Source organism: Dasypus novemcinctus, chromosome 6 (genome assembly GCF_030445035.2).
Source record: "Dasypus novemcinctus isolate mDasNov1 chromosome 6, mDasNov1.1.hap2, whole genome shotgun sequence".
NCBI classification, from domain to species: domain Eukaryota; kingdom Metazoa; phylum Chordata; class Mammalia; order Cingulata; family Dasypodidae; genus Dasypus; species Dasypus novemcinctus.
Genome location: NC_080678.1, coordinates 128,310,716 through 128,335,998, shown reverse-complemented (window position 1 = coordinate 128,335,998; position 25,283 = coordinate 128,310,716). Strand labels below are relative to the sequence as shown.

Sequence of the window (25,283 nt, the reverse complement as noted above, 5' to 3'; positions counted from 1 at the left end):
AGGGCTCTGGGAGAGACGAGCGCATGGGGCGGCCGGGAAGTGGGGTGGAGTTCAGGGAGGCGGCCGGGGAAGGCGGCAGCCCCGACACAAGCACCACGCACGGGCAAAGGCCCGGCTGCGGCCACGGCCAAGGCGGGGCTTTGCACTGGGGACTGAGAGGTCCCCGTGGATGCCTTGGGGCCACCGCGGTGGCTGGGAAGGCAGGGCACAGACGGCCGCTCACCGGGCGCTGAGACTGTCGGGGCGGGCCTGGCCCGGTCTGGGCGCACCACGTGTGCTCTGGGGCCAGGCCGTGTCTCACCGCCTGCACCTGCTTAGCCCTGTGGCAGGAGGGGCGAAGGAACCTTCTGGAAAAGCTGAATGAGCAGGAAGGGCATGCTGGAGCGGAGAGCACAGCCTTGGAGTGGGATCGGAGGAACGGGGTCCTGGTGGGGTTTGCTGGATGAGATTGGGAGTGGGGGCAATAGGTAAAAACAGGGCAAGTGCCTTCTCTAAAAACCCCGTGGGCACGCACAGACGGGGCGTCGTTTGCCCTCCTGCGCCCCAGCTTCGGCCTCGGCAGCTCTGGAGGAGGCAGCGGGCCGCGACGGGGCGTCCACGGGCATGCGGGGGAAGCAGCTGTTTGCCCGCAGACGGGTAATTCAGGAGCCTGGGGGGGCATCTTTGAGGCTTCCCCCAAATATGTGACTCTTTCCAACCCCTCCACGAGTGGGTGTCTGCAGGTGCCGTGGTAATCTGGGCCCTTGTCGTTAACAAGGAAGCTTCCGTGCTAAACACGCCGGGTGGAGGAGCATCGTGTCCCTTTGTCAGATGGGGACAGCAGAGGCGAAGCGGGATTACGTCACCCGTCTGCGGTCACAGCTCCTGAGTGGAAACGCCGGGGTCTGAACCCCCGGAGCTTGGCACCGAGCTGGGGCTCTTTCTAATGCCGTCACCGCCTTTGGGGAGACGTGCTTCACCTCAGACTGCCCCCCTCACTGTAAGACGATGTCCCAGGAGGGGAATTCCAAATTCTCCAAATTTCTGCCTCCCCCCTGCCAGCAGAGCCCGCAGCACAGCTGGCAAGGTGACTGTGCAGGCAGGAGGGGTCCCTGCCCCCGGCACTGGGGGATCCCAGGGAGCAATAAGCCGCTGAGTGCCCAGCCAGGCCCCCGCTAATCCGCAGCCCGCCCGTGTTTATGGGAAGGCCTCGGGCGGGCGGTGGCAGCGGGGCGCACCCCTCCAGCAGGCGGGCGCTGCGGGGACGCCCTGCCATGAGGACAGCCGTGGGCCTGCTCTGGCTCCTGGCCCTCGGGGGGCCCCCGCGGGCCCGGGGCTCCTGCCCGCCGCGGTGCAGCTGCAGCCTCCACGTCCTGGGCGACGGCAGCAAGGCCAGGTAGGGCGCGGGGTGCAGGACGGGTGGGGCGCCCCCCTGCTTTAGCGGCCGGGCGCGAGGGAGGGGCTGGGTGCTGGGGAGCCCGCCCTCTCCCTGCCCCTCGAGGCCCGGGGGCCCGGCCGGGGGTCTGTGCCGCACGCCCTTCCTGCGGGGGCTCGGCGCAGCCCGGGAGGCGCCTCTGCTCCCAGGAGGCCCTCCCTGCGTCCTGCAGCCTTGCAGGCAGGGAGTGCCCCCTGCTCTCTTTCCTCTCTCGCCTCCTTCCATCATCATCCTCCCCACCGCCCCTCTTTCCCAGCCTCTTCCGCTCTCTTGCCTCACCTCCCTGGGACCCAGTCCCTCCCAGCTGGTCCTCCCAGCCCCCCACCCGGGCCCTTCCCCCACGTGCCTTCCCCCCTAGCTCAGTCCCAGCCGCCTCTCTCTGGGCCCCCCAGCAGGCCCAGGGGTGCCCTGGCAGCTCCCCACCGTCCTCAGCCTCTTCCTGGGCGTTCCCAGCCCCTCCTTGGGCCCTCTCCGAGCCCCTGCCAGGACGACCCCGCTGCCCTGCGGTCGGTGGACCCTGTCTCCCACCAGGGCTCCATCCCCGACTCCCCGGAGCTGCCCGGACCACCCTCTCCCCTCCAGGGCTCCGGCGCATCCATGCCCCCAGTGAGCCCTGGCTCTCGCCTTCCCCTCTGCCTCCACCTGCCGTCCTCCTGGTGCGCGTGGGGCGCGCTGAGGGCCACCGCTCAGGAGCAGTGTCCACAGAGCTGTGCTCCAGGCGCTCCGGCCGTGGCCTGGGGATCTGGGGAGGAGAGGCAGAGCCAGAAACACGCCCAGGAAGGATGCCCGCCCGCTCCGCGGGGCTCCCCACTTGGCCCCAGACCCCGCGCTCAGGCCCGCGTGGAGGGAAGGCCAGGCGGGGCCTGAGCAGGCCCCAGGGAGGCCTCGACCAGGACGCAGGCTCGTGCGGCGAAGACCCCACCCCGGCACAGGGCTCAGAGCCACAGCTTCAGGGCAGCACCGGGCCGGGAACCGGGGCTTCTGGCTCCGCCGCCAGGACTGCCCTCACCTGGGCGCTGGGTCACGAGGGAACGTGAGCTGCCGTGGACGGTGCCCAGGCCTGGCGTGCCAGCCGGTGGCCAGGGTCCCACCTGCCGGAGCGTCCCATGCTGCGTGCACCAGGCCACCTGCGTGGAGGGGCCCACGGGGGGAGCGAGGCCGGGGCGGTCCCCGCACGACCGAGGCACAGACTGCGCGCGCCTCGCCCCTCTTCATCAGGCCTGGTAACTGCGCGGCCCGGCAGCCTGCCTGGGCTCCTCTCCGCCCTGCCGAGAGCAGAGCGCGGGCACCCCTGGGGTCCAGGCGTGTCCCCTGGCTCCTCGGGTCCCCCCCCCCCGGGGACCTGGGCTATTGGCTCGAGTCGTTCTCGGTGGGTGCCCCTGCCTCCTTCTGAACCCCCCCCAGCAACAGCCCTTCTCCCACCCCCGCCCCACCTTCCTCCTTGCAGCACCCACCTGTGCTCTCACCTGAGCGTCAAGCCGTAGATGCTGCCTTCCGAGCTGGATGACGATGATGGGCCGGGGTGGCGAGCTGGCGCTGTGATGCCCGCGGCACCTATTTAGGAGGGCTCCCGGCCCAGATGAGGAGGGGGAGATACCTGTGCCTGCTGGGCACGGGTCACGAGGGAAAACAGGCCCAGCGACCTGGAGCAAACGGGGCCGAGGTTGCTAATGCAGGAAGAAGTACGACCTTACAGGAGAACAACCAGCTTCTCAAAGCAAAAACGATGACCGTCTCCTTCTCCCGGTCCCGTTTCAGATGAAACCGGGTCCCCGACGCCCAGCTCCGGGCGGGGGGAGCTTTCCTCTAGGGTCTTCGCGTGAGTGAACCTCCCCCGGCAGCAAGGGGCACAGCCTAAGGCTGTAAGCCCCTGGAGGGCAGGGGCAGCCTCCTGCCGGCGCCCCGCGCTCGGCTTCAACCTGGTAGACCCGTCAAGAGGGCACTGCCTAGGAGAGAGGAGCGGGCGCTGGCCCAGCCGTGCTGCCCTGGGGCGGTACCTGCGTGGCCACAGTGGGCCCGTGGGCTCCCACGGGGGAAGGTGGTGTTCTGAGCTGACCCTCTGAGAGGAGAAACTGAGGCTGCACCGCAAGGGACCCAGAGGCAAATCCTCTGTGTGGCTGCCAGGCCCGAGCTCTTACCTCCTCTGTCACCTGCGGGCCGCACAGCCTTGAGGCACTTCAGTTTGGGGTGCTCCCGGTTTATTAAGGGAGAGAAGTGAAGAAAAGCCGAAATGGCTACAGAAGTTGAGGCGATTCGCCCCCTCCCCCCCTTAGACCCGCGGGCCGTCTTCACCCCATCATCCTATTGCCCTGTAGGTGGGCGGGCCTGGAAATGGGCACGAAGGTGTGAGCTCGGGGTCCCTTGGGCAGTGACGCTGCAAAAGCCTCTTAAGGCCAAGCACCCCAAAGGGAGACACGAGGTGGTGTGGCCGTGTGCTCCGGGGCACCCCGGGAACGCCGGCGGTGAGGCCTCTTCCAGGGGAGGCGCGGGGTCCGCACCTGGCAGGACCTTTGCTCCAGTGTCCCCCATTCCCGTGACCAGGACGGTGGTGTGCAACGACCCCGGCATGACGCTGCCCCCCGCGCCCATCCCCCCGGACACCACCACGCTGCGCCTGGAGAGGACGGGCATCCGCGGGCTGCCCGGCGACGCCCTGCGGCCGCTGCGCCGTCTGGAGCAGCTGTGGCTGCCCTACAACGCGCTGGGCGACCTCAGCGCGCTGGCACTGCGTGGCCTGCGGCGCCTGCGGGAGCTGCGGCTGCCCGGGAACCGCCTGGCCGCCTTCCCCTGGGCCGCCCTGGGCGATGCGCCACGCCTGCGCCTGCTGGACCTGCGCGCCAACCTCCTGCCCGCCGTGCCGCCCGCGGCCGCCCGCGTCCTGCGCAACCTCACCTTCCTCGACCTCTCGGGCAACCAGCTGCTGAGGCTCCCGCCGGAGCTGCTGGCCACCTGGGCACACCTTCCCGGCAGCCGCGCCAAGCTGGTGCTAGGTAAGAGCCCGCAACGGGCCTCTGGGGCGCGGCCGTGGGCCAATTCCCAAGCCTCTCTGAATGTCCCTTTTTTATCTGAAAGGAAAAAAAGGAAAAGAACAGCAACGTTGCCTGTCTTCTAGGTTTGAGTGAAGACTGATTAAGAGGCAGAACTGGAGATGGTTTAAGAGCTCAAGCTCCAAGACAGATTGCTGGAGTTCAAACTCCAGCTCTGCTTCTTAGGAGCTGTGTGTCCTTGGCAAGTTACCTAGCCTCTCTGTGCCTTGGCCCCCATCTGTTAAGGGAGGAGGATGATAATAGCTATCTCAAAAGGTTGGAGTTGAGTGCAGGCACGAAATGGCGGAGTAGGAAATGTTACATATTACTCCCTTCCACTAGAAAAATGAAAGAGAAATGAGAAAGAGGTGGCAGAGGTTCCCTGAAATGAACTAGGTGGAATGAGAAATGATGTTTAGAGCAACCACATGAGTGCAAGAGGTAGCAGGAGGCTGCGAGCGTAGGGACAGCGGCCAGCCCCATTGCTTAGCCCTGCGGCAGTGGCTGCAGAAACGGTTGAGGCTGCGGCAAATCTGCCCAGATTCTGGGAGGGGCCAGCTGGGGCCAGGGCTGGCAGAGGAAGTTTCCTCTCCTGGAAGTTGGGGTTGGGGGTCAAGGTTGGTCTGGAGATCCCTGAGCTGTCCTCAGTTTCGGCCTTCTGGGCAGCTGTGCTTCCAGCCTCCGCCAGCATCCACCTGCATGTAAAGAGCTCCTTCTGGGTGCAGGTGGTTCCTGATCTGGCAGAACCCAGAAGGCACAGCATAGATTCTGACCTCGGTTTCAGCCTTCTCTGAAGCATTAGACAAAATCCAGCACTCTTTCTAGATTAAAGCACTCATAAAAGAAGGAATAGAAGGAAAATTTCTCAACATGATAACGCCCATTTATAAATCATGCACAGCTAATATCATACTCAATGGGCAAAGACTTGGTCTGTTTCCCCTAAGATCAGGAATGAGATCAGGATAGTCGCTTCCATCACTACTGTTCAATATTGTATTTAAAGTTCTTCCCAGAGCAATTAGGCAAGAAAAAGAAATAAAAGGTGTCCAAATCGGAAAGGAAGAAGTTAAGCTATTTCCATTTGCAGATGACGTGGTCTCATATGGTGAAAACCCAAAGGAATCCACAAGACAACTGTTAGAGCTAACAAATGAGTTCAGCAACATGGCAAGCTGCAAGGTCAACACACACATACAACAGTTGTATTCCTCTACAATGAATCCAAAGAAGAAATTAAGAAAAGTCCATTTACAATAGTATCTAAAAGAAAAAAAAATCTAGGAGAAAAATTAAAGATAAAAAAGAATTGTATACTGAAAACTACAAAACACTGCTGAAAGAAATTAAAGAAGACCTAAATAAATGGCAACATTTCCCATGTTCATGGATTGGAAGAGTTAATACTGTTAATATGTAATATTACCCAAAGCAATATGCAAATTCAATATGATCTCTATTAAAATTCCAGCAGCCTTTTTTTTTTGCAGAAATGGAAAAACTGATTCTCAAATTTAAATGGAACTGAAAGGAGCCCCAAATAGGCAAAACAATCTTGAAAAAGAAAAACAGGGTTGGAGGACTCACGCTTCCCAACTTCAAATAGTATTACAAAGCGACAGTAATCAAAGCAGTGTGGAACTAGCAAAAAGGGAGACAAATAGATCAGTGGAACAGAACTGAAAGTCCAGAATGGACCCACGCATTTATGGCCAATTGACTTTTGATAAAGGGGCTAAGTACATGCAGTGGGAAAAGATAGTTTCTTCAACACATGGTGTTGGGAAAACAAGCTATCCAATGCAGAAGAGTGAAGTTAGACCTGACCTCACACCATATACAAAAATCCACTCAAAATGGATCGAGGGCCTCAATTTAAGAGCAAAAACTATAAAACTTTGAAGATGACATAGGGGCAAATCTTCATGACCTGGGGTTTGGCAACAGGTTCTTAGATCCAACACCAAATGCACAAGCAATGAAAGAAACAATAGATAAATTTAATTGAATCAAAATTTTAAAACTTTTTGTGCATTGAAGGAAATTATCAAGAAAGTGAAAAAACAACCTACCAAATGGGAGAAAATAGTTTCAAACCATATATTGGATAAAGCCCTAATATCCAAGATAAATAAAGAACCCCTAGAATTCAACCACCAAAAGACAAACAGCCCAATTTAAAATGGGCAAAGGATTTGAACAGATGTTTCTTCAAAGAAGATATTCAAATGGCCAATAAACATATGCGTAGATGCTGTGCATCATTATCCATTAGGGAAATGCAAATCAAAGCCACAATGAGATACCACTTCCCGCCCACAAGGATGGCTATTTTTTTTTTAATGGAAAATAACAAGTGTTGGAGAAGATGCAGAGAAATTGGACCTCTAATGCCTTGTTGATAGGAATTTAAAATGGTGTAGCCACTGTGGAAAGCAGTAGGGTAGTTCCTCAGAAAGTTACTGTAGAATTTCCATGACATGTCAATCCCACCTCTAGGTACACACCCAGAGAGTGAAAGCAGGGTTGCCATAAACAGATACTTGTACATGAATGTTTATAGTAGCTTTACTCGCAATAGCCAAAAGCAGGAAGCAATGTAAATTTCCATCAACAAATGGATGGTAAGCAAAATGTGGCACATACACACAATGGAATATTACTCAGCCATGAGAAAAGATGAAGTTTTGAGACATGCTGCAACATGGAAGAACCTTGAAAACATTATGCTCAGCAAAGTAATCAAGATACATAAAGACAAAAATTGTATGATTTCACTTATAAGAGGTGACTATATATAAAAGCAAATTTGCAGAGATGGAAAGCAGATTAGAAGTTACCAGTGGAGTTGGGAAAGAGGGGTGATTATAAAAAAAAAAGAAGACGAAGAAGAAAGAAAAGAAAAGAGAAGGAAAATGGGGCCAGGGATGTTTCTCTATATATACATATATATTTCCAATATGTGTGTGTATGTATATATAAGTATATACATATTTTTCTTTGGCAAAAAAGTATTGGAGTTGTGGGTCACAAGGCAGCGCTTAGCCCACAGGGGGAACGACATGCTGCCCGGGTCTCCCTGTCATGGAGTGCCGTGGATAGCATCCTCAGTCACCTTGCCCAAGGCCACACCCTTCCTGGGGTCGCCCCCAAAGCCCCTCGGTGTGGGCATCTAAAGGTCCAACCACTTGGGACAATCTCAGCGATGTTTCAGCTCGAGCCCCCCGATGGTCATGCCGGTCCCACGTCTTCCTCCTGCTCCCTTCCTTCCCCTTCCTCAGGTGTCAGCCCCAAGGTAGCCCATAATAGACACCTGCAGGCCAATCTTCCTCTCAGAGTTCCCGGGGAACCCAACCTGCCAAGCTCTGGACCTTTGACTCCCCTCCCCTGGCTCTCCGTACGTGGAAGGTGACTTGTCCTCTTTGCCAATTGGTCAGCTGGCACTGACCATCCGCATCACGTGGCACTCAGCTTCACCAAGCCCCCTGGCCCTGCAGAGAACTCGACCTGCACAGCATCCCATGGAGCTGGACCAGGCAAGCACACGGTCCTTTGTGTGACAGGTGAACAGACACAACCTGGGGACCAGGGAGCGGTGGCGGCGGACCCTGTCGTACAGATCGCTGGTCTCTCCCCTGACCCGTGAGGGGTTGGGACCACGTCAGTGGTGGGGTGAGCAGTGTCGGAGGAGAGGACGCGGCCTCGTTTCCCAAGAGGCCCCTGTGCGTGTGCCTGGCGCATCCCTGCCCCTGGCTCCTATGGGGTCCAACACTCGGGACTGGAGTTCTATCGAGGAAGAACTCCTGGAGTGGCTTAGGGCAGCCCCTGCCCTGATCCCTGCGCCCACGGGAAACCTCTCAGGAGGGGCTTCTTGTGTGGAGCCTCACTCTCTGAAAGCAGGACAGGGCACAGCAAGGGGGCACCAAGACCCCCCAGCCCCCTCCTGCCTTGTCCAGCCACCTTCCTATAGGCGTCCTCATCAGATCCTTTCACACTGTTGCCAGGTAAGATGCAGGCCGTTGAATAGGGTCATACTTATAGGAGAAAAAAAATCACCGTTTATTTGACATGCAAACGTAGTGGGGCATCTGTTTGTTTCCCTATTCCAACAGCCACAGCAGGCAGGCAGGGGATGTGACCCTTGATCCTAAGAAGGTCAGCAGCCAGGAGAAGGCCCCCTGAGACTCAGTTTCCCCACTCGCAGTCAAATTAGTTAGTGCACTACATCAGCAGGCCCTCAGTTTCTTTAAATCTCCCCATTCCTCACGACCCATGGCTCCTCAGGCCCTGAGGGTGACAGGTGGGGGCATAACTCCTTTTGGAAAATGAATTTTAATTATACAGTCCATAGATTCATATATGTGAATATTTAAAATACTGCAGAAAGGCTAAATACCCTTTCGACTCCTCTTCTTATTCTAATCCCTTCTTCCCCTTCTGCTATTACCATGTTCATTTGCCTTTTCCCTCTTTTACCAGACATTTACATACCCATACCCATATTCATATATTACATGCATGCACACAAAAATTTAGGGGTGTGTTTTACATACAATTTTATCACATCGTATATGACAACTAGTACTAACTTTTTCACCCAGCTTAGATCCTTCTAAGTTACTACAAATGGATTGGTTCCACTTTTTAAAACTACTGCACAATATTCCATAGTATAGTTACATAATAGTTCATAGCTACAGTTCATCGCTTTTGGTTTCCATTATCTTATCATCAGCTCTGATGCCCCAGAGAACATCCCTGTGCTCTCTAGGACAGATAATGGGGCTGGAATTGCTAGGTCATGGAAGTGCAGGAAGCACTTTACTATCAGCCTGACAGTCTATAAAGGGGCTGTGCTGATTCTCACTCCCACGAGGGGCGTGTGAAACCACCTATTCTCCCTTTGCCTGTATTTTTCAGTGCCTGCCAGTGTGTGGGCACTCACCTAGGAGCAGCAATCAACAAAGCAATCAACAAAATAGGTGCACATCGACTCCTTCGTGGTGCTAACAATTTAAAATGGCCAAAATGTTTATTTAACGTTTGCCAGTCTGGAGGTGAAAGTTTCATTTTTTTTAGCTGCCTGTTGCATCCATTCTTTTGGGACCCTGTTGTGACGAGATGGAAGCCAGGTAGCTCACACCAGAATCTTGGTTGTGGAAGTGTCATTGAATGCATTTAACCGGTGACACAGGGCAGCAGCCACTGGTGGGTAGGGGTGAGGGTGTGGGTGGGAGAAGGGCGTGGCACCCTCCCGGCTCTGCTCAGTGCTGTAGGGATACTGAAGCTGTCACCTAACCCTGGGAGTGTCCTAACACAGGGGTCAGGGGTCAGGGGTCAGTGACACACTTTTAGAAATAGAAATTTCTAGAATTTTTGGCATCACAGTTATTGCAGAGAGATTCACTGCCTGGCCAATGACTTAAACTGATGAGTTGAAGAAGAGCAGCAGGGATTGCCAATTTTGTTGGTACGCCGTCGGGCCTACCTACTGCTTTGATATGATCTTTACATCTCACAGCAGCCTTGAGAGGGAGCAGCCGTGGTTCAAGCTGAAGAACACAGCTGGCCAGGCAAGGAGCGGCACCTGCAGGCCACTCCCGCTGGACGTGCCTCATCCTCCGAGGAAAGGGGGCTGGAGCCTGGGGCTCTGAATACCTGGGGCTCACCTCAAGCCTTGTCTCCCACTCTGCAGGACTCCAGGACAACCCCTGGGTGTGCGACTGCCGACTCTACGACCTGGTCCATTTCCTGGAGGGCTGGGCTCCAAACCTGGCCCTCGTCGAGGCTGGGCTGAGCTGTGCCAGCCCACGCAGCCTGGCCGGAGTGGCCCTGAGTCAGCTGGAATTGAGGAAGTGCCGGGGCCCAGAGCTGCATCCGGGGGCGGCCAGCATCCAGACCCCTTTGGGCAGCACAGCACTGCTCCGCTGCGGGGCTACAGGGATTCCCGGACCCGAGATGAGCTGGAGGAGGGCCAGTGGGAGCCCACTCAATGGCACAGGTGGGGAGCTGCAGGGCCTGGGGTGGGTGTGAGCGCTGATGAGGAGTGGGCAGGCTGGTTTGTCAAAGAGGATGAGCCAGAGGGGCCCCCGGCTTCTGAGTGGACTTGGGTGGGCTCCCTGCAGGCAGAGCACGGGGGCAGTGACCTCCAGGATGACGGCCTCAGCCTGTCCCAGCACCTCCCACGAGCCACTCGGTCAGAGCCTTTGGCAGGAGACACTATTGGGGTATTTGACATTATGGTCCACTAGGGGTAATTGACAATATGAGTTGTCATCTTCTGAGCTCTGAGTGCAATGTCACTGAGCTCTAAAGTGCAACCTGATTATCCTTCAAATGAGTAAACTGAGGCTCCAAGAGTCCAGATGCTGGGCCTGCACTGCCCGCTTGTAGAAGGAGCTGGAATTCGGATGTAATCTGGCTGACTCTGCAGCTGTGCTCTTCTGCTACTCTGGGGGGGCAGAGATGGCTCACCCCATGGGGTGAGGTGGTGGGAGTCAGGGCACACCTACGGGCAGAAAGGCGGGCCGTGGAAGCAGGATGTTTTATCTCGGGACCTGACAACCTCATGTCCCTCCCGGCTTTCAACTCTAGGGCGGTGAGTTTGAAATCATTTACAAACAAAACCGTACAAAGAACCCCACTAGGTAAGAGAGAAAGCCGAACACATTCTGATGGCTGCGGTGGGGGGTGCAGGGCCCCTCCAGCCGGGCCTCTGGCTCCTGTCCACCCCCTGACCCGCCTCACCCCAATGCACCTGCCCCAGGGGCCACTGTGGCAGGACTCCGAAAAACACAACCCAAACATCTCAGGAGAAGGCAGACTGCTGGTGAGGAGCCCCCGGATTTGAGCCCAGGTCATATTGATCCCACTGGCTGTTCTCAGAGAAGCTGGATGTCTCCCAGTTTTCTCGGGATGGCAGGGTCTTGAAGAGCGGGTGCACAGCCCTGGGGCTGAACTGGGGAGCTCTCCGGGGGCTCAGTCTCCCACGCTGCCTCTTCCTCCCACAGTGCACCAGGAAGTGTCCCGCGATGGAACCACCTGGACTCTGCTGGGCCTGTCCGAAGTGTCCCCCGGTGACTCGGGGGACTACATCTGCCAGGCCAGGAATTTCCTGGGTGCTGCTGAGACGCTCATCTCCCTGATGGTCACGCAGCCCCAGACACCCACAGAACTCAGCGGGAACCCAGGCGCGCGCGCAAGGGCCGGAGAGGGGGCGCCAGCGGCCGCTCACACCGAGCTGGTGGCCAGGCACGCCGCCCCCCGCGCCCCCCGGCACCCGGGGCGCGGCGCCGAGGAGCAGCTGAGCGCGCGGCTCTTCCGGATGGGCGGCCCCGGGGAGCCGTCCGCGGGGCGCGCGCGCGCCCGGGCCGTGGGGCCCCTCACGGCGGTGGGGGACACCGACCACAGCGTGTCCTTGGAGTGGCGGGCCCCCGCGGCCGGGAACGCGAGCGCGCTCAGCGTGCTGTACGCGGGCCCGGGGCAGCGCCGCATGCGGCGGGTGGCCGTGCGCCCCGGGCAGACGCGCGTCACGCTGGACGGGCTGCGGCCCGGGACGCGCTACGTGGCGTGCGTGTGCGCGCGGGGCCTGGCGCCGCGGCCCGAGCAGTGCGTGGTCTTCTCCACCCGCGCGGCGGGGGCCGCCGAGGCCGCGCAGCGGCTCATCAACGGCGTGGTGGTCGGCGTGGCCGCCGCCGTCGCGCTGCCCCTCTCGCTGCTCGTCTGCTGCCGTGCGCTGCGCAGGCGCTGCCGCAGGTGCCGCGCGGGGGGCGCCGGCCGGGCCGCGGGGCCCTGCCACCCCCCAGAGCGGCTGGGGCCCGAGGACGGCTGCGAGGAGCTGAGCCCGCACCGCCTGGGCGAGGCCGACAGGCTCCTCGCCTCCCCGGCCAGCCTGGACTCGCAGGCCCTGGGGACCTGGGGGAGCAGACGGATCCGTGAGTACATCTGCTGAGGGCCGGGCCCCCACGCCCTCACCACCCCCACCCTGCCCCCTCGCCCACTTCTGACACCCGGGTACACGCTGGCCCGCTCAAGTACATGCTTCCTTGTACTCTCACATACACACACAACTAACACTTACTGAACACTGTGTGCCAGGAAGCGTTCCCAGTGCTTTATATGCACTGACTCATGTAGTCCTGATGGCTCCTCCCAGCAGGCACTCCTGTTACCCCCACTTTCCTGGGGAAGTCACAGGGAGGTTAAGCAACTTGCCTGTATCTGTCATTTCATGCTGCATAACAAATAGCCACAAAAATCCCACTGGCACACGGTAACAGGCACCTATTTGCATCTCAGGGTCTGTGAGTTGACTGGCTGTGCTCTGAGGGTCTCATGTGGGGCCCAGGCTAGAGAGTCAGTGGCCACATGGGGCAGGCTCCTCTCAGAGCAGAAGTGAAATGGTATCAGGGGAATTTGCAAACACATGGTGCCCCTTATGTGCTTGGCCCTGGCACACCATGACGTCTGCCCGTAGTCTAGCTGCCACAGCAAGTCCCATGGCCAAACCCAACTTTAACAGGGCAAGGAAGGACAGCTCTCCCATGGAGAGAGTCGGGGGGCGGGGGCAGGGAATATTTGCTGAACGCTGATCGAATTCCCACGTTGCCCAAGAGTAGCAGCAAGGAAGAGGCAGGCCTGGGAAGCAGGGCTCCAGAGCCAAAGTCCTCACCACGCTCCTGGTAAGTCATCGTGATGACTCTTACGCCAGCTCGTTGTCTCTCCTTGCTTCAACCCCATTTGTGCGGGACTTCTGTGCACCAACACGCACACCTTCAAAGCCTGCTGGGCTCTTGGGTTTTCACACACACTTAGCACACACACACTGTGCTCTCATTGTTTGCGCTCACTGAGTCTAACATTTATTCTTTGGGGGCCATCCGCCCAAGAGATAAAGTGGGGAGAGCATCTGGGGTGCTTGAGGCCAAGATCTTTTGGTAACAACTGAGGAACTTGGGGGACAGCAAGTGATCCAAGGACAGCAACCAAGTTGCATGGAACATTTAGTAGACATAAGGCAGTGTGGTGCAGTGATTTCTAAAGTGGCTATACTCCCCCTTCCATTTACAAAAGGTCTCATAGTATATGACTTTACAACATATTTTCTCCAGTTTTCTCAAATTTGATCCTCATAATAGCTCACTTGGGAGGCTGGGCTACTTCATTTTATAGGTAGATAAACTCAGGACTGAAAAGTTGAGTGATTCACACAGGGTGTGATGGGTTCTTTTTGGAACCCACGCCTTTGACGGCTCCCAGGCTGGGTAGAGGGGTCGTATTCAGTGCCCATCTCTGCAGTGGGGTCCAAGGCAGGTTCATGAAGAAGATGGGTTTTCCTGAGCCAACGACACCTGGGATCAGCACTGTGAGAAGCTCTGGGCACATGAGCATGGCGTTTTCACACCTGTTCTCTGCCCATCACCTGCAAGGTGTGGCTGACTTTGGCATGTGGACCATAGCCCTTGGCAGGAGAAATTATTGGGTTGGAAGATGAAAAAGGCACTGTCTACACCGGAGTCAGCAAAATTTTCTGCACAGGGTGAGATAGTAAATATTCTTGGCTCTGTCACTGTTACTCCGCTCTGCTGATGTATCACAAAGGCAGCCATAGACAATACATAAATGAACGGACACTAAAGTCTTCCAGCAAAACTTCATGTACACAATCAGGTGGTGGACTGCATTTGGCCGACCCCTGGTCTGGACTTATATAGGCATTTCTCTGTTTCTTGTGAGACCAACACTCAAATCTGGTTGTTTGATACATGAGAATGACAAGATTCCCCCAAATCAGAACTAGCATAAGTGCAGTGGATGACATCAGCGACCAAGATGTTGTCTAAGTGTCAATCAAGATGGAACCACTTGGCCCAAAGACATAATATCCAGCCAATTTTTATTGAACCTTGTTTGAACGCAATTCAGGAACTTAAAAGCAAGAACTGGTTAGTCTTTATCCAATATTGGCCTGGAGAAAGAGAAAGACTGATTCTAACTGTCCAGTGATTCATCGGAGCCTACCTTGGGCTCGATGGAATGGGTCTCCAAAATGGTTGGCCTCCAGGAGAGCCAATGAGGTTCAGTGGTTGAGCGGTGACTTCCCACACATGAGGTACCAGGTTCAATACTGTGTACTTTAAAAAAAAAAAAAAATCCATCCGCCAAACCTCCTTTTTGTGATGTCTTCTTTTTTGTGTGCTCTACAAGAGAAGCATCATCCTGGATTGTGTTCATGAATATTCAAGCCACTGGAAAAAATAAGTTCCCATAATAAAAAATAAAATGATATATGTTTCTTTTTTTTTTTTTAATATTAGAGGTGACAAATTCAGGTTTGTTTATTTCTTTTTTTTTCTTTTTAAGATTTATTTATTTAATCCGCCCCCCTCCCCTGTTTGTCTGTTCTCTGTGTCTATTTGCTGTGTCTTGTTTCTTTGTCCGCTTCTGTTGTCGTCAGCGGCACGGGAAGCGGCACGTGGGCAGCACCATTCCTGGGCAGGCTGCTCTTTCTTTCACGCTGGGCGGCTCTCCTCATGGGCGCACTCCTTGCGCGTGGGGCTCCCCCACGCGGGGGACACCCCTGCGTGGCAGGGCACTCCTTGCGCGCATCAGCACTGCGCATGGCCAGCTCCACACGGGTCAAGGAGGCCCGGGGTTTGAACCGCAGACCTCCCATGTGGTATTCGGACGCCCTAACCACTGGGCCAAGTCCGCTTCCCTGATACCTGTTTCTATATTAGTTTTTGGTATATGAGTCTGGTTAGTATGGATCAGCTCCTGGAACCTGAATCCCCTCTAAACATCCTGAAAAGTGGGTTTGGTCTTCCAGTCCTGAAGACGAGCCTGAACCCTGGAGATCCCACAGCAGGCTGCCCTTGGAAGTCTGGTTTGGAGGTCGGCTGGTGTTATGGCATCTGATTACAACATGGTTATTTTTACGTTGGCCCAGAAAGAGGGCGTACCTGGAATCACTGCCCTGTGGTTGCAAGTTTAAGTAGAGGGATATGAAAAGGCAAACAAAAGAAATTGTGTCCTGGAAAGTAGATGTGGGCTGTCCAAATGAGCCTGCCCATCTGGATACTCTGAGCCTGTGTGCAGAGGCCTGAAGCTGCCAGCGTTGACCTGTTACACAGCCAGTAGAGACGAAAATCAACCTACGAATACTCGAGTATATTTAATTTCGAGGGCAGTGTAGTTAGGTTAGGTTAGGCTGATGTACTGGTAGCCATTTCCAAATCTAGTGGCTTAACACAGCGTCTCCTTAAGTCAGAGGGAAAGGCGGTGGAGGGAGGACTCTGCTCCAGCGACTCACGCAGGGACCCAGGCTGGCGAAGACCACGTTGGGAAGGCCAGCAGGTGCTGCGCCAAGGCAGAGGAGAAACTGGAGGACTACGGAGGGGCTCTTCAATCATCATTTCCTCTAGCATTTCACTGGCCAGGAGGAGCCACAGGGCCCTCCTCCTTCAAGGGGCAGGTCCAAGTCAGGCTGCCACGGGGACCAACTCAGACACTGCTGGTGGTAGATGCAAGGGGAGGGGCGGGCCCAGGCTCAGGGGAGAGGAAGGACAGCATGTTTCCCTTCTGGTAGGCTGCCCAGTTCTCTGAGCTTTCACTGAGGTCCCCTAACATCAGGGGGTGAGTGATATTTTCCAGTAGAACCGACAGGACACCTTCTTTTGAAGAATCCGTTCCGGAAAGCCAGGGCACGCCTTCCAGCCAGGACTCATCTCTATCTCACAAGCACAGAGAAGCTCCCTGGGCAGTGCTCTGGCAATAACTCCAAAAGCCGACTCCCCAGAGCACTCTGCAGTGGGGAAGATGCGGATGCGATGCTGAGGGGCTCCCCTTCACCACCGTTATTAGAGATGAATGGCTTGGCCCCGCTGACCTTAATTCCCTAATCCCCTGCTTGCCCCCAGCTCAGCTGCTCCCCGGGACCAGATGAGGATTAGGCAGAGGAGGACGGGGCCGTGGAGGGGTGGCCTGGGGGGCTCCAGGAGGGCCTGCCAGGGTCGGGGTGAGCTGACATGTAAACATGTAAAGACGTTTACAGAGGCTGGCAGAGGGTCGATAGAGGGGAAACCGGGGGGTATGGCGCACTCTTTAGGGCCTGACATTTTGGAGTGCGAGTAAAAGAAGGCGTTCCCAGCTGCAGGTGATACCCGTGGCTTGGATCACACTTTTCCACGAAGCAAGTCTGACCGAGTCTCAGCCACCCCGGTAGAGGACTCAGCCGCAAGACTTGCCTACCAGAGTTGTCCGCCCGCCCTCCATCACGGAAGGGGCTGCGTTGGAAGGACGTGGCCGCGCGCCAGCATGCCTTACATCTGAGCATCAAGTCAGTCCTCGAAGGGGGGCTTGGCAGCGTACCCCATAGCACTCTCCTTGTTTGAGATTTCACCTTGACACATACGCTGCTGGTCTAGCCAGACTGTAGAGTGACGCCGCCCGGCAGCTCGGGCAGGTGCTCCTGGCCTGGAGCCTAACGAGCTTAGCGGGTGACCCATTTTCCCCTCAGTGGTTAGCGGCTAAGCGGATTTTCTGCCTCGAGGCCTGTGGCTGGGCCTAATGTATATCACGAGTCCTAGGGGAATCCCTGAAATGTGAATTTTCTCCTGGAAGTCTCCAGGTAAAAGAGAGGCGTACTTGGCTGCCCTTCAGCCAATGCCTGGTAGGGGAGCTGAATTAGCATTCATCGGGGCAACTGACTAGAAGCTCAGCAACTCTGTTTTATGTAGTCTAGAAATTTCCTATAAATGCCGTGATGCATTTATTAATATCCTCAGTTTACAGAGGAGAACGGAGGCTCATAGAGGTTAAATGGCTTGCCCAAGATCACAAAACTAGGGAGCATAAGTCAGCGATGAGACTCCCTGCCCAGAGACTATGACTATTTTGCTTGTCCCTGCATCTCCTGCACCAGGAAGTGCGTGGCTTAGAGCAGACAACAGGTAATATTTGTGGAATGAATGAAGAGTGGCAGAGCAAGGGTTTGAAACCATGTCTATCTCATCTGGAAGGGTAGGTCTTTCATTTTTATCATGTGAACTACACAGCATTCAGGAAACTTTGTGAGATCCTAGAAAAGGAAAATCCTTGTTTTAATAGGAAAATGTGATCTTGTGTTTTAACCTCTGCACCGCAATGCCGCTCTGGCTCTGGTTGTCCAAGCTGTGGAGAGGGAGCCGAGGAAAGAATGTCCGCAGGCGTGCCTGGTTCACCATCTTCTGAATTCACAGTCCCAGAGAATGGCTGGAAACTCTCAGTTTCGGGAGCCAGTTGCAAATGACGAAGTGCTGCATCGATTCTGGCCCAGTCCCCTGAATCGTGATGCTCGGGGTAGCATTAGCTGCTTGCCTTCCCGATTTCTTTGTAGGAGGCCGCAGGAAGGCAGGACCGTTCCAGAGTGGGACAGCTGCTTTAGGGTTTGCCTTCCAGACTCAAGAACCAAACAGAGCGTGACTTTTCTGACCTTGGTTACGAGACACGGCTCCCCCTTCAAGAGAGCTCACCGAGCCAGCCATCTGGGCCCTCACGAACCTCGGTGCGTCCCATGGCTTCTATGCCCCTGGACTGGCTGCTGACCACATCGGCAGGGGCTGCCAGGAAGAGGACGTGCTGCTCAGAAGCAGGGATGGTGCCTGTTCAAACTCACAGGGCCGTTTCTTACAGAGGAATGTGGCTTTGGTGTCTCGCTGTTTCCTGCTAGTCCTGGTCGTTCTGGAGCCACACTCGGCCCAGCCACCCTGCCTGCCAGGATGCACCTGTGCAGAGGAGGGTGCTGGCAGGTGCGCCACGCTGGCAAGATGCCAGGCAGCAATAGAGGGGGTGGGGGGAGTGGGAGCAGGCCGGCAGTGGCAGGAGTCAGCGGAATCGCTACAATTCTACCTTTCCAGTCGGTGCTGACCCCGGGTGAACAATGCCTTTTCTCCTTTTTACCAAAAAAGGTTTAACTCTTGCATTTCAGGACTCTGCAGTGCATCTCTCTCTCTTGTGGAAAGAGCCTAGGGACCCTTCCAGAAAAGTTCAAGCAAGTGAGCCTTGAAAACTCATCTTGCTGGAGCCTCCCCATGGGGCTTTTGTCCACACGAGCACCTGGAACCCCTTTGGCTCAACTTCAGCAACATCACCCCGGGAAGCTCTGGTGCACCTGTCAGAGCTCAGAGAGCTGAGCCTGGGGACACAGACTCCGCTCAGTTCCGTGGACGGCGTTCCATGCCAGCCCTCTCCTGAGGGCCTTGGAGCTCAAGCACAGCAGCATCGACGTGCTCCCCGAGCTGGCTCTTCAGTTCCTGGTCAGCCTGACCCACCTCGATCCATCCTCCAGCAGGCTCACCACTGTGTCCAAGAGCGCTTTTCTGAGCAGATGCTCTCCCGCCTGGTCCTGGAATTGCACAACCATCCCTCAGTCAGTTTGTCAAATTGGTGGTCCTGAATTCCTACCTGCTCTGCGGGGGCCACCCTCCAAGGCACAATAGCTTTTTTGTGAAGCTGAGCTTGGTGTTTGTGTGAAACCACTGCTCTCAGTCCCCAGAGCCAAATTACTGTCCCGGCAGGGCAAAATGTGACCCTGCAATGCCTGGCATAGGCCAGTGCTCTGCCACTGGCTGAATGGACTTATCCCCTGAGCACGTGGAGGGAATTTGATGGTAAGTCTCATGCATGCTCCCAGCTTCTCTGGGAGGACAGGGGAGGTCTCACAAGGGCAACTTTAAAACTAGGTCGACTGTGAAGGAAGGGTGTGGGTAAGATTGGGTTAGGCTGGAATTACAGTCACCAGAACAGAAAAGAATCCAAGATGGCGTCCCACTCTTTTTTTTTTTTTTTTTTGGCGCTGGGCCCCGGGGATAAAATATTCCACTCTTGGCATTGTTTTAAGTGGCTGTATACAGGTATCTCTGTAGGACATAAATCTGTATGTAAATGCATATGCTGGGGCTGATCTGAACACACTGCATGAATATTTTGGACTTGTGTGTTCATTGGCAGCCTTTTAGGTGCGCTGTATTTTTAAACATAGAATTTCACAAAATGACTGACTCCAGAGATTATAATTTACTTATTTTCCACTTGGGTACTGGTTTGAAATTGAGTTTCCAGGGCCCTGCTCTGAGATTCGGATTCCAGGGGTGTAGCATAGTGACTGAGAATATGTATTTTAAGGCATGTCTCCCCCTCCCCCTCTCCCCCTAGAGAATTCTCACAATCAAGCGAAGTTGGGGAGTCTCCTTATTGACTGCAGTTTTCCAATTTCCGCCCCTGTGTTGGTCAGACCTCACTGGCTGGAGGTTGTAATACTGGGCGGGGACAGGGAGCGAGCAACGTGGGCCCACCTCTGCTTTTGTACCTCAGCTGGAAACGCCTTGCATGCCATCCTGGTGGGTGGGGGCACATCAGAAAACCATGGGTGGGCCCCCAGGGCGGAAGATGCTTTGTGAATTCCTGCATCTTCCCTGTGCTCTGTCGAGACGACAACGAGAAATAGATGAACAAGGACGGGAAAATTCAGTCCGTCACCCAGATACTTGTTATAAAAAAGACCTAATCATTTTTCTAAGGAGGTACCAGGGACTGAAGCCAGGACCTTTCATATGGGAAGCAGGCACTCAGCCACTGAGCTACACCTGCCCCCCTCATCCCCATCATTTTGATCACACCTTATCGGCTCGAGGCTAAATACTAACAAAGGAGAAAAGCAGGGTTTATTGCTGTAGCCTCTTTGGAGGCAGTGACTGCATCCAGATGCTATCTTCAGTGCCATTCTCTAATCACGCTCTTTGGCACAGGGTCAGATCGGTTCACACTTGCTGGTGCTGTTCTAAGGGTGTGTGCACGAATCAGTTCATTTGCTTCTCTTAACAAACGTGTGGGGTGGGTGCTATTATCATCCCACTTCAGAGATGAAGAAATTGAGGCCAAGAGAGTTTAAGCAACTGGCCGCAAGCCATCGCTTAGCTAGGGGGCTAGAACCCAGGCCTTTGGCTCCAGCCTCTGAGCCACTCCACATCCACAGGTAGTGGGGCATGTGTGGGCTCATGTTAGCACACAAGCACCGAGCTGGCGGGCTCAGCAAGGGTGTGGTGGGAGCAGCTAGAGAAGAGGAAGGCATGCCCTCACTTCCAGGTTAAGTGCAGCCCTGAACAAGCGTGCTGAGGGATCGCTCCAGTCCTTGATGTCCTAGGTGTAAAAGGTGGGCCCTTACCTTACCAGGTGGCCAGCAGGTAAATACCTGGCACCACATGAATGCTTACTAAGAGGTCACCACCACCTGTCTGTCGGGGAAATGCATGGCTGGTTTGCTCTTCTCTGCACCTAGCGTTGACTTCTTCTGCTGTGGAAGATGCTGTGCCATTGGAGCTGGACACACCTGCTGCCCACCTGGCAGCCAGGGGCAGGCACACCTGTGTGGCCTCCAGCTCCATTGCAGGAGTGCCCTGGTCACCTCCCTCCATGTCCGGCCTGCCCAGGCCCCCTGCTCCCCGTTCTCTCTCACCCTCCTGGGGGGCAACGCCTATGCTGACCTCAGCGTCTCCAGGCAGACAGCATGCCTCCGGGGGGGCGGCTCATCCTTTCCTTGGCGGCGACGAGGCTGCCAGGAAGGAGGTATCCACATGGGCTCTGGAATCAGCATGTATGCAGGGGACAGCCTCCTCCCTGGCATGAAATACAGGGCCGGCCTCAGCCCGGGGGGCTGGCACCCAGCGGGGGCCCGTGTGTGGCCTTTGTGTCGGGCACAGGCTGTGGGGGGCTGCAGAGACAGAGCCCCCTCTCCACAGCTTGGTCGTCCTGTGTGCGGTGCGGCAGGCAGCGGCATGGGTGCGTGTGCTGAGGCTACTGTCTGCGTCGCAGGAAAGACCCCGGTGGCCCCAGGCTGCCCCACAGCGGACGGCCGGCTCCGTGAGAAGCTGGACAGCAGCCTGCAAGGAGGTCCCGGGGCTTGGGACATTGAGGCCGAGGAGGACGAAGCGGGGGGGCGCTGGTGTGGGAGCCTAGCTCCTGACAGGAGCCCTCCGAGAGCTTGGCGTGGGGGAAGCCGTCCCCCCAGGACCTGGCCTGGGCTCCTCATGGGGCAGGTGCCCAGGTGCTTAGGTGCTTTGTCCTGGCGACCATTTTAGTGCATGCGGTGACCGGAAGCCGATAAAGGCCGCCCTTTCCTGTAAATCAGCACGCCCCACGTACACCGTCCTCTCGGAGGAAGGCAGGACTCTTTTTACAGAAAAAACCCAAGCCTGGGAACCTGCCCGCGTTGCCGCCTAGCAGAGGCGCCCCTCGACGCGGCGCTCGCTGCCTTTTCCCAAACACCTGCTTTGCGCCTCGCGTTGCTTGGTGGCGTTACTGCCCCCTGAGTGGTTGCGGGATCGACTCGTGCCCCCCGGGGACATGAACCCGTTTGTACGCAGGCTCTTGGAGGACCCTCTTAGTCAAAGGGAACAAACCGCGTCCAGCAGGCCTTCCGCGTACAGCCGGAGTCCCTGTCAGCAGAGGGGGCTGGGCCAGGCGGAGGGACAGACAGCGAGACAGACGGACGCGTGACGGGCGGAGACGAGCCACAGGGGCCGGCAGCAGCCCCAAGGCCTCAGACTTCCAGGAAAGCCGGTCTGGCCCACACCTGGTTTGGGCTTCTTGCCTCCAGAACTGACAGACAGTAAGTCCTGCTTTTGGACCGAGCCGTCTGGGGCACTTTGTTACAGCAGCGCGGGCACACGGAGGCGTTGTAGACGGATGAAGCCACGTGCGTCTGACGTTCCAAGGAGGGGGACTGAGGGGGATCCCGTCAGCACTGGGGAACAGGGCGTGCCCACGGACCCTCCCTCGGGTCCTGAAGTGGAGCCACGAGGGCCAACTCTAGAAGAAAAGAAGGTCTGTAAACCCAGGGGAGGCCGCCCAGCCCCGCGCCGTCCTAGTTGCCCTCATCGCGCTCCTTCGGGCGTGTTTGTTCAGCGCTGAGCACTGTTGTATGAACGGGAGTAATTGCACCCTCGCCTGGCAGCATTTCAGGTCCTCCAGAAAGTCCCCCAGACGTGGTCACTTGCTCTTAGCTGGGGCCATGGGTGGAGTGGCCTCGCCAGCCCAGAGCTACTCATCATCTCTCTGGTCTGCCTGGTAGTAGAGTGCCTTCCTGGGATTTATAGCCATGTCTGTCTTCCAGAAGCTTCTCCCCCTGCCATAGAGGGTGGAAGTATCAGCTAGCCTCCTTGTGGCATGCCGAGACGTTCCCTGCCTCCTTCCCACGTACGTTTCTAGATCCGTCCAGGGCATCGCAACACCATGGAGCCTGCCTTGACAACACTTCTGGGCCAGAGAAGTATCACTGAATGTATCGCCGGAGAAGGATGGCGCAGTGTCTCTGTTACTTGAGAGCCCGGGGAGGCGAGCTCAGTCCGTCCTAGACTGCGGTGATGATCAGTGTTTGTTGAAATGATTTTTAACGTTGAAAGCAGCTCTCACAGTCGCAGCAATTGTTCTCTCAGTTCATCCAGTTCTCATTTATTTTCTTCTGACCACAAAAAGGAAGAACGTTCTGAGTTATGGAAATGTGGATTCATACCAAAAGTCAAGAGACTAGGATGAAAATACTGCGGCCAGCTTCAGCGATTGTAACACGTTTCAACCTTTCGTCTACCCTTGTTCCACTTTTTTTTTAAACTGGAGTGTTTTAAAGCAAATACGAATCTTCACATCAGTTGACTTGCAAATGTTTTAGCTTTCTCTTTAACAGATAAAGAGCTTAAAAGAAAAAGGTAGCCACAATTTCATACGATACCTAGGAGCATGCCCTTTTAAATTACACACGCACACGTATCAACAAGGCATAACTCGACGGAATGAAGCAGAGAATTTATTGACGAGAAGTTTCCCGTGATAACTTCTTGAGGAGAAGTGGATGGAGCAAGGAAAGAATTTGTTCTTCTGTCGTTCTCTTTGTCCAGAGGGGCTGGAGGTGGGAGGGGCCAAGGAAGAGGGGCAGGCAAGCCAGGAGCAGGTCAACGAGCAGGGGCAGTAGACGTGGAAGTTTAAGAGATAGAACAAGGCCGAGACAGGATTTCTGGGAACCTTGATGTTTTTAAGAGCCCTGGGCCACCCCTTTCAAAACTCCTGGAGTAAAGATTTACACGACCCCAATCCAGCAGGCCGTGGGAGAGAAGGGGTGAGAGCGGGCCTTGGTACCCAGTTTCGGGGGCTTAAACCTTGGCTCTGCTTCCCTCTGGCTTTGTGCCTTCAGGCAAGTTTGTTTTTCTGTGCCTTGGTTTCCTCACCTGTAAAATGGGGATAGAGGTTGAGCCTACCTCATAGGGTCGTTGTGATGATTGGAGAAATGTTTCCATGTATGACGCTTAGAACAATCCAGGCGCCGAGGAAGCCCTCAGTGTCGCCCCCATAAATGCTGTCATCATTTAGGGCGCTGGGGTCACTTTGGGTTTTCTCTGAAAGGGACCCACCCATGTGGAGCCACGTGGACGTCAGCACACGGATGATAGTGTGCTGGCATCATGTTTAGGTCATGTTTTACAGAAGCTGTGGTTTTCGCTTCAGCTGTCTCTGCTCTCGGGGGCTTCTCTGGGCAGAGCGCAGACCGTGGACAATTGCCCTTGACTCAGTGGACGTTTGTGAGCAGGGTCTCCTGCCTCCAGGAGGAGGCCACTGCTAACCCCAAAGCCTCGGGTGTGAGTAACTTGAGGGAGAGAATTTATCTGTTTTTTTTTTCTCTTTCTTATTCACCTCCCCGTCGCCCTAACACCTAGAAGAGGACATGTTCAGATGTGCCATTCAAGAAGGATGGTCAGGTATTGACTCTGGATGCCATTCAACCCAACAGGCGCAAGTGCCTGATTTCATAGCGTCATGCAGGCGTCCCCGACTTCGTCGGCCTGTTGCTACAAAATAAGGTCAGTCTGCTTTATTTTCAAATTGTGGTAGCTCCAGCCATCAGCACCTCATTCTGGAAATGAGGCTCTTCAGAGCAGCCCCCACCTAGCTGCCCCTGGTTATCTAAGGGGCTCTCTGTCGTACCCAAGCCTCAGCCTTAGACCCCACCCGGCACCGTCCCCGTTCTCCCTGCCCATTCTTCTATGGCTGGAATGGTGATGACCCCCAGGGAGCTCTCCCTGCCTGCCTAGCGATGCCAACAGTCACACCAGGAGGGCTGGCCTTGGGTGCTCTCGGAGCTCCAGTCCTCAGAGCATCGGAGAATTCCTGAAGGCCTCAGAGAAGCAGGTGGGCATGGCTCACGCCCAGCTCTGGCCACATATGCAGCTGGGCCCTGGGGGAGCGCTGCTTCAGCACTGAGCCCCACGGCTCTTTAGGGACATGCTCATCGGTGCCCAACTCCCCTTGGAGGGTAGGAGCTGAGACCTGGCCGCAGGGCTGGACAGGTCACGGGTGGCACGGCGAGTTGTCCTCCCACCCCTTCCCCTCCTGGCCCCTCCCTCCAAGCTCCACTCTCCCCTCTTCTCCTGGAACCAAGTCAAGGCTTCCAGGCCTATCGATGGGTAGAATGGCCTGGGGGAAGATGCTTGGACATGGGGTCCTCTCTCCAGGACACGGGGTGCAGGTGACCCTCCTCCAGCATCCTTCTTCCAACAAGTTTGGCAGTCCTCGGCAGAGCTCATGTCGTGCCCCAGCCTGGGGCTGAGGGCTTCTCACGTGCCAGTGCTTGTAATCCTCATAGCATCTCCATCCTCATGCCCATGTGAATGAGGAGAGTGAGGCCAGATCCAGTGTCAAGGTCAGGCTGCAGGGGTGCAGGCGGGCTCCCGGCTCAGGCCTGTAGAGCTGCAAAGCTCTTCAGGATTTCCTAGGATTACAAAGTCTGAGCTCGGGTGCAGGGTACAGCAGACAACTCT

At 55.9% G+C, this 25,283-nt stretch overlaps 1 protein-coding gene across 1 annotated transcript; it reads left to right on the top strand.

Moving 5' to 3' along the window:
* Positions 1-1,253: 1,253 nt before the first annotated feature.
* LRIT1 (leucine rich repeat, Ig-like and transmembrane domains 1) lies at positions 1,254-12,391 on the top strand. The gene is made up of 4 exons (XM_058299640.1): positions 1,254-1,375; positions 3,956-4,404; positions 10,136-10,441; positions 11,451-12,391. The coding sequence occupies exons 1-4, from the start codon at positions 1,254-1,256 to the stop codon at positions 12,389-12,391; spliced, it is 1,818 nt and encodes a 605-aa protein (XP_058155623.1).
* Positions 12,392-25,283: the final 12,892 nt, after the last annotated feature.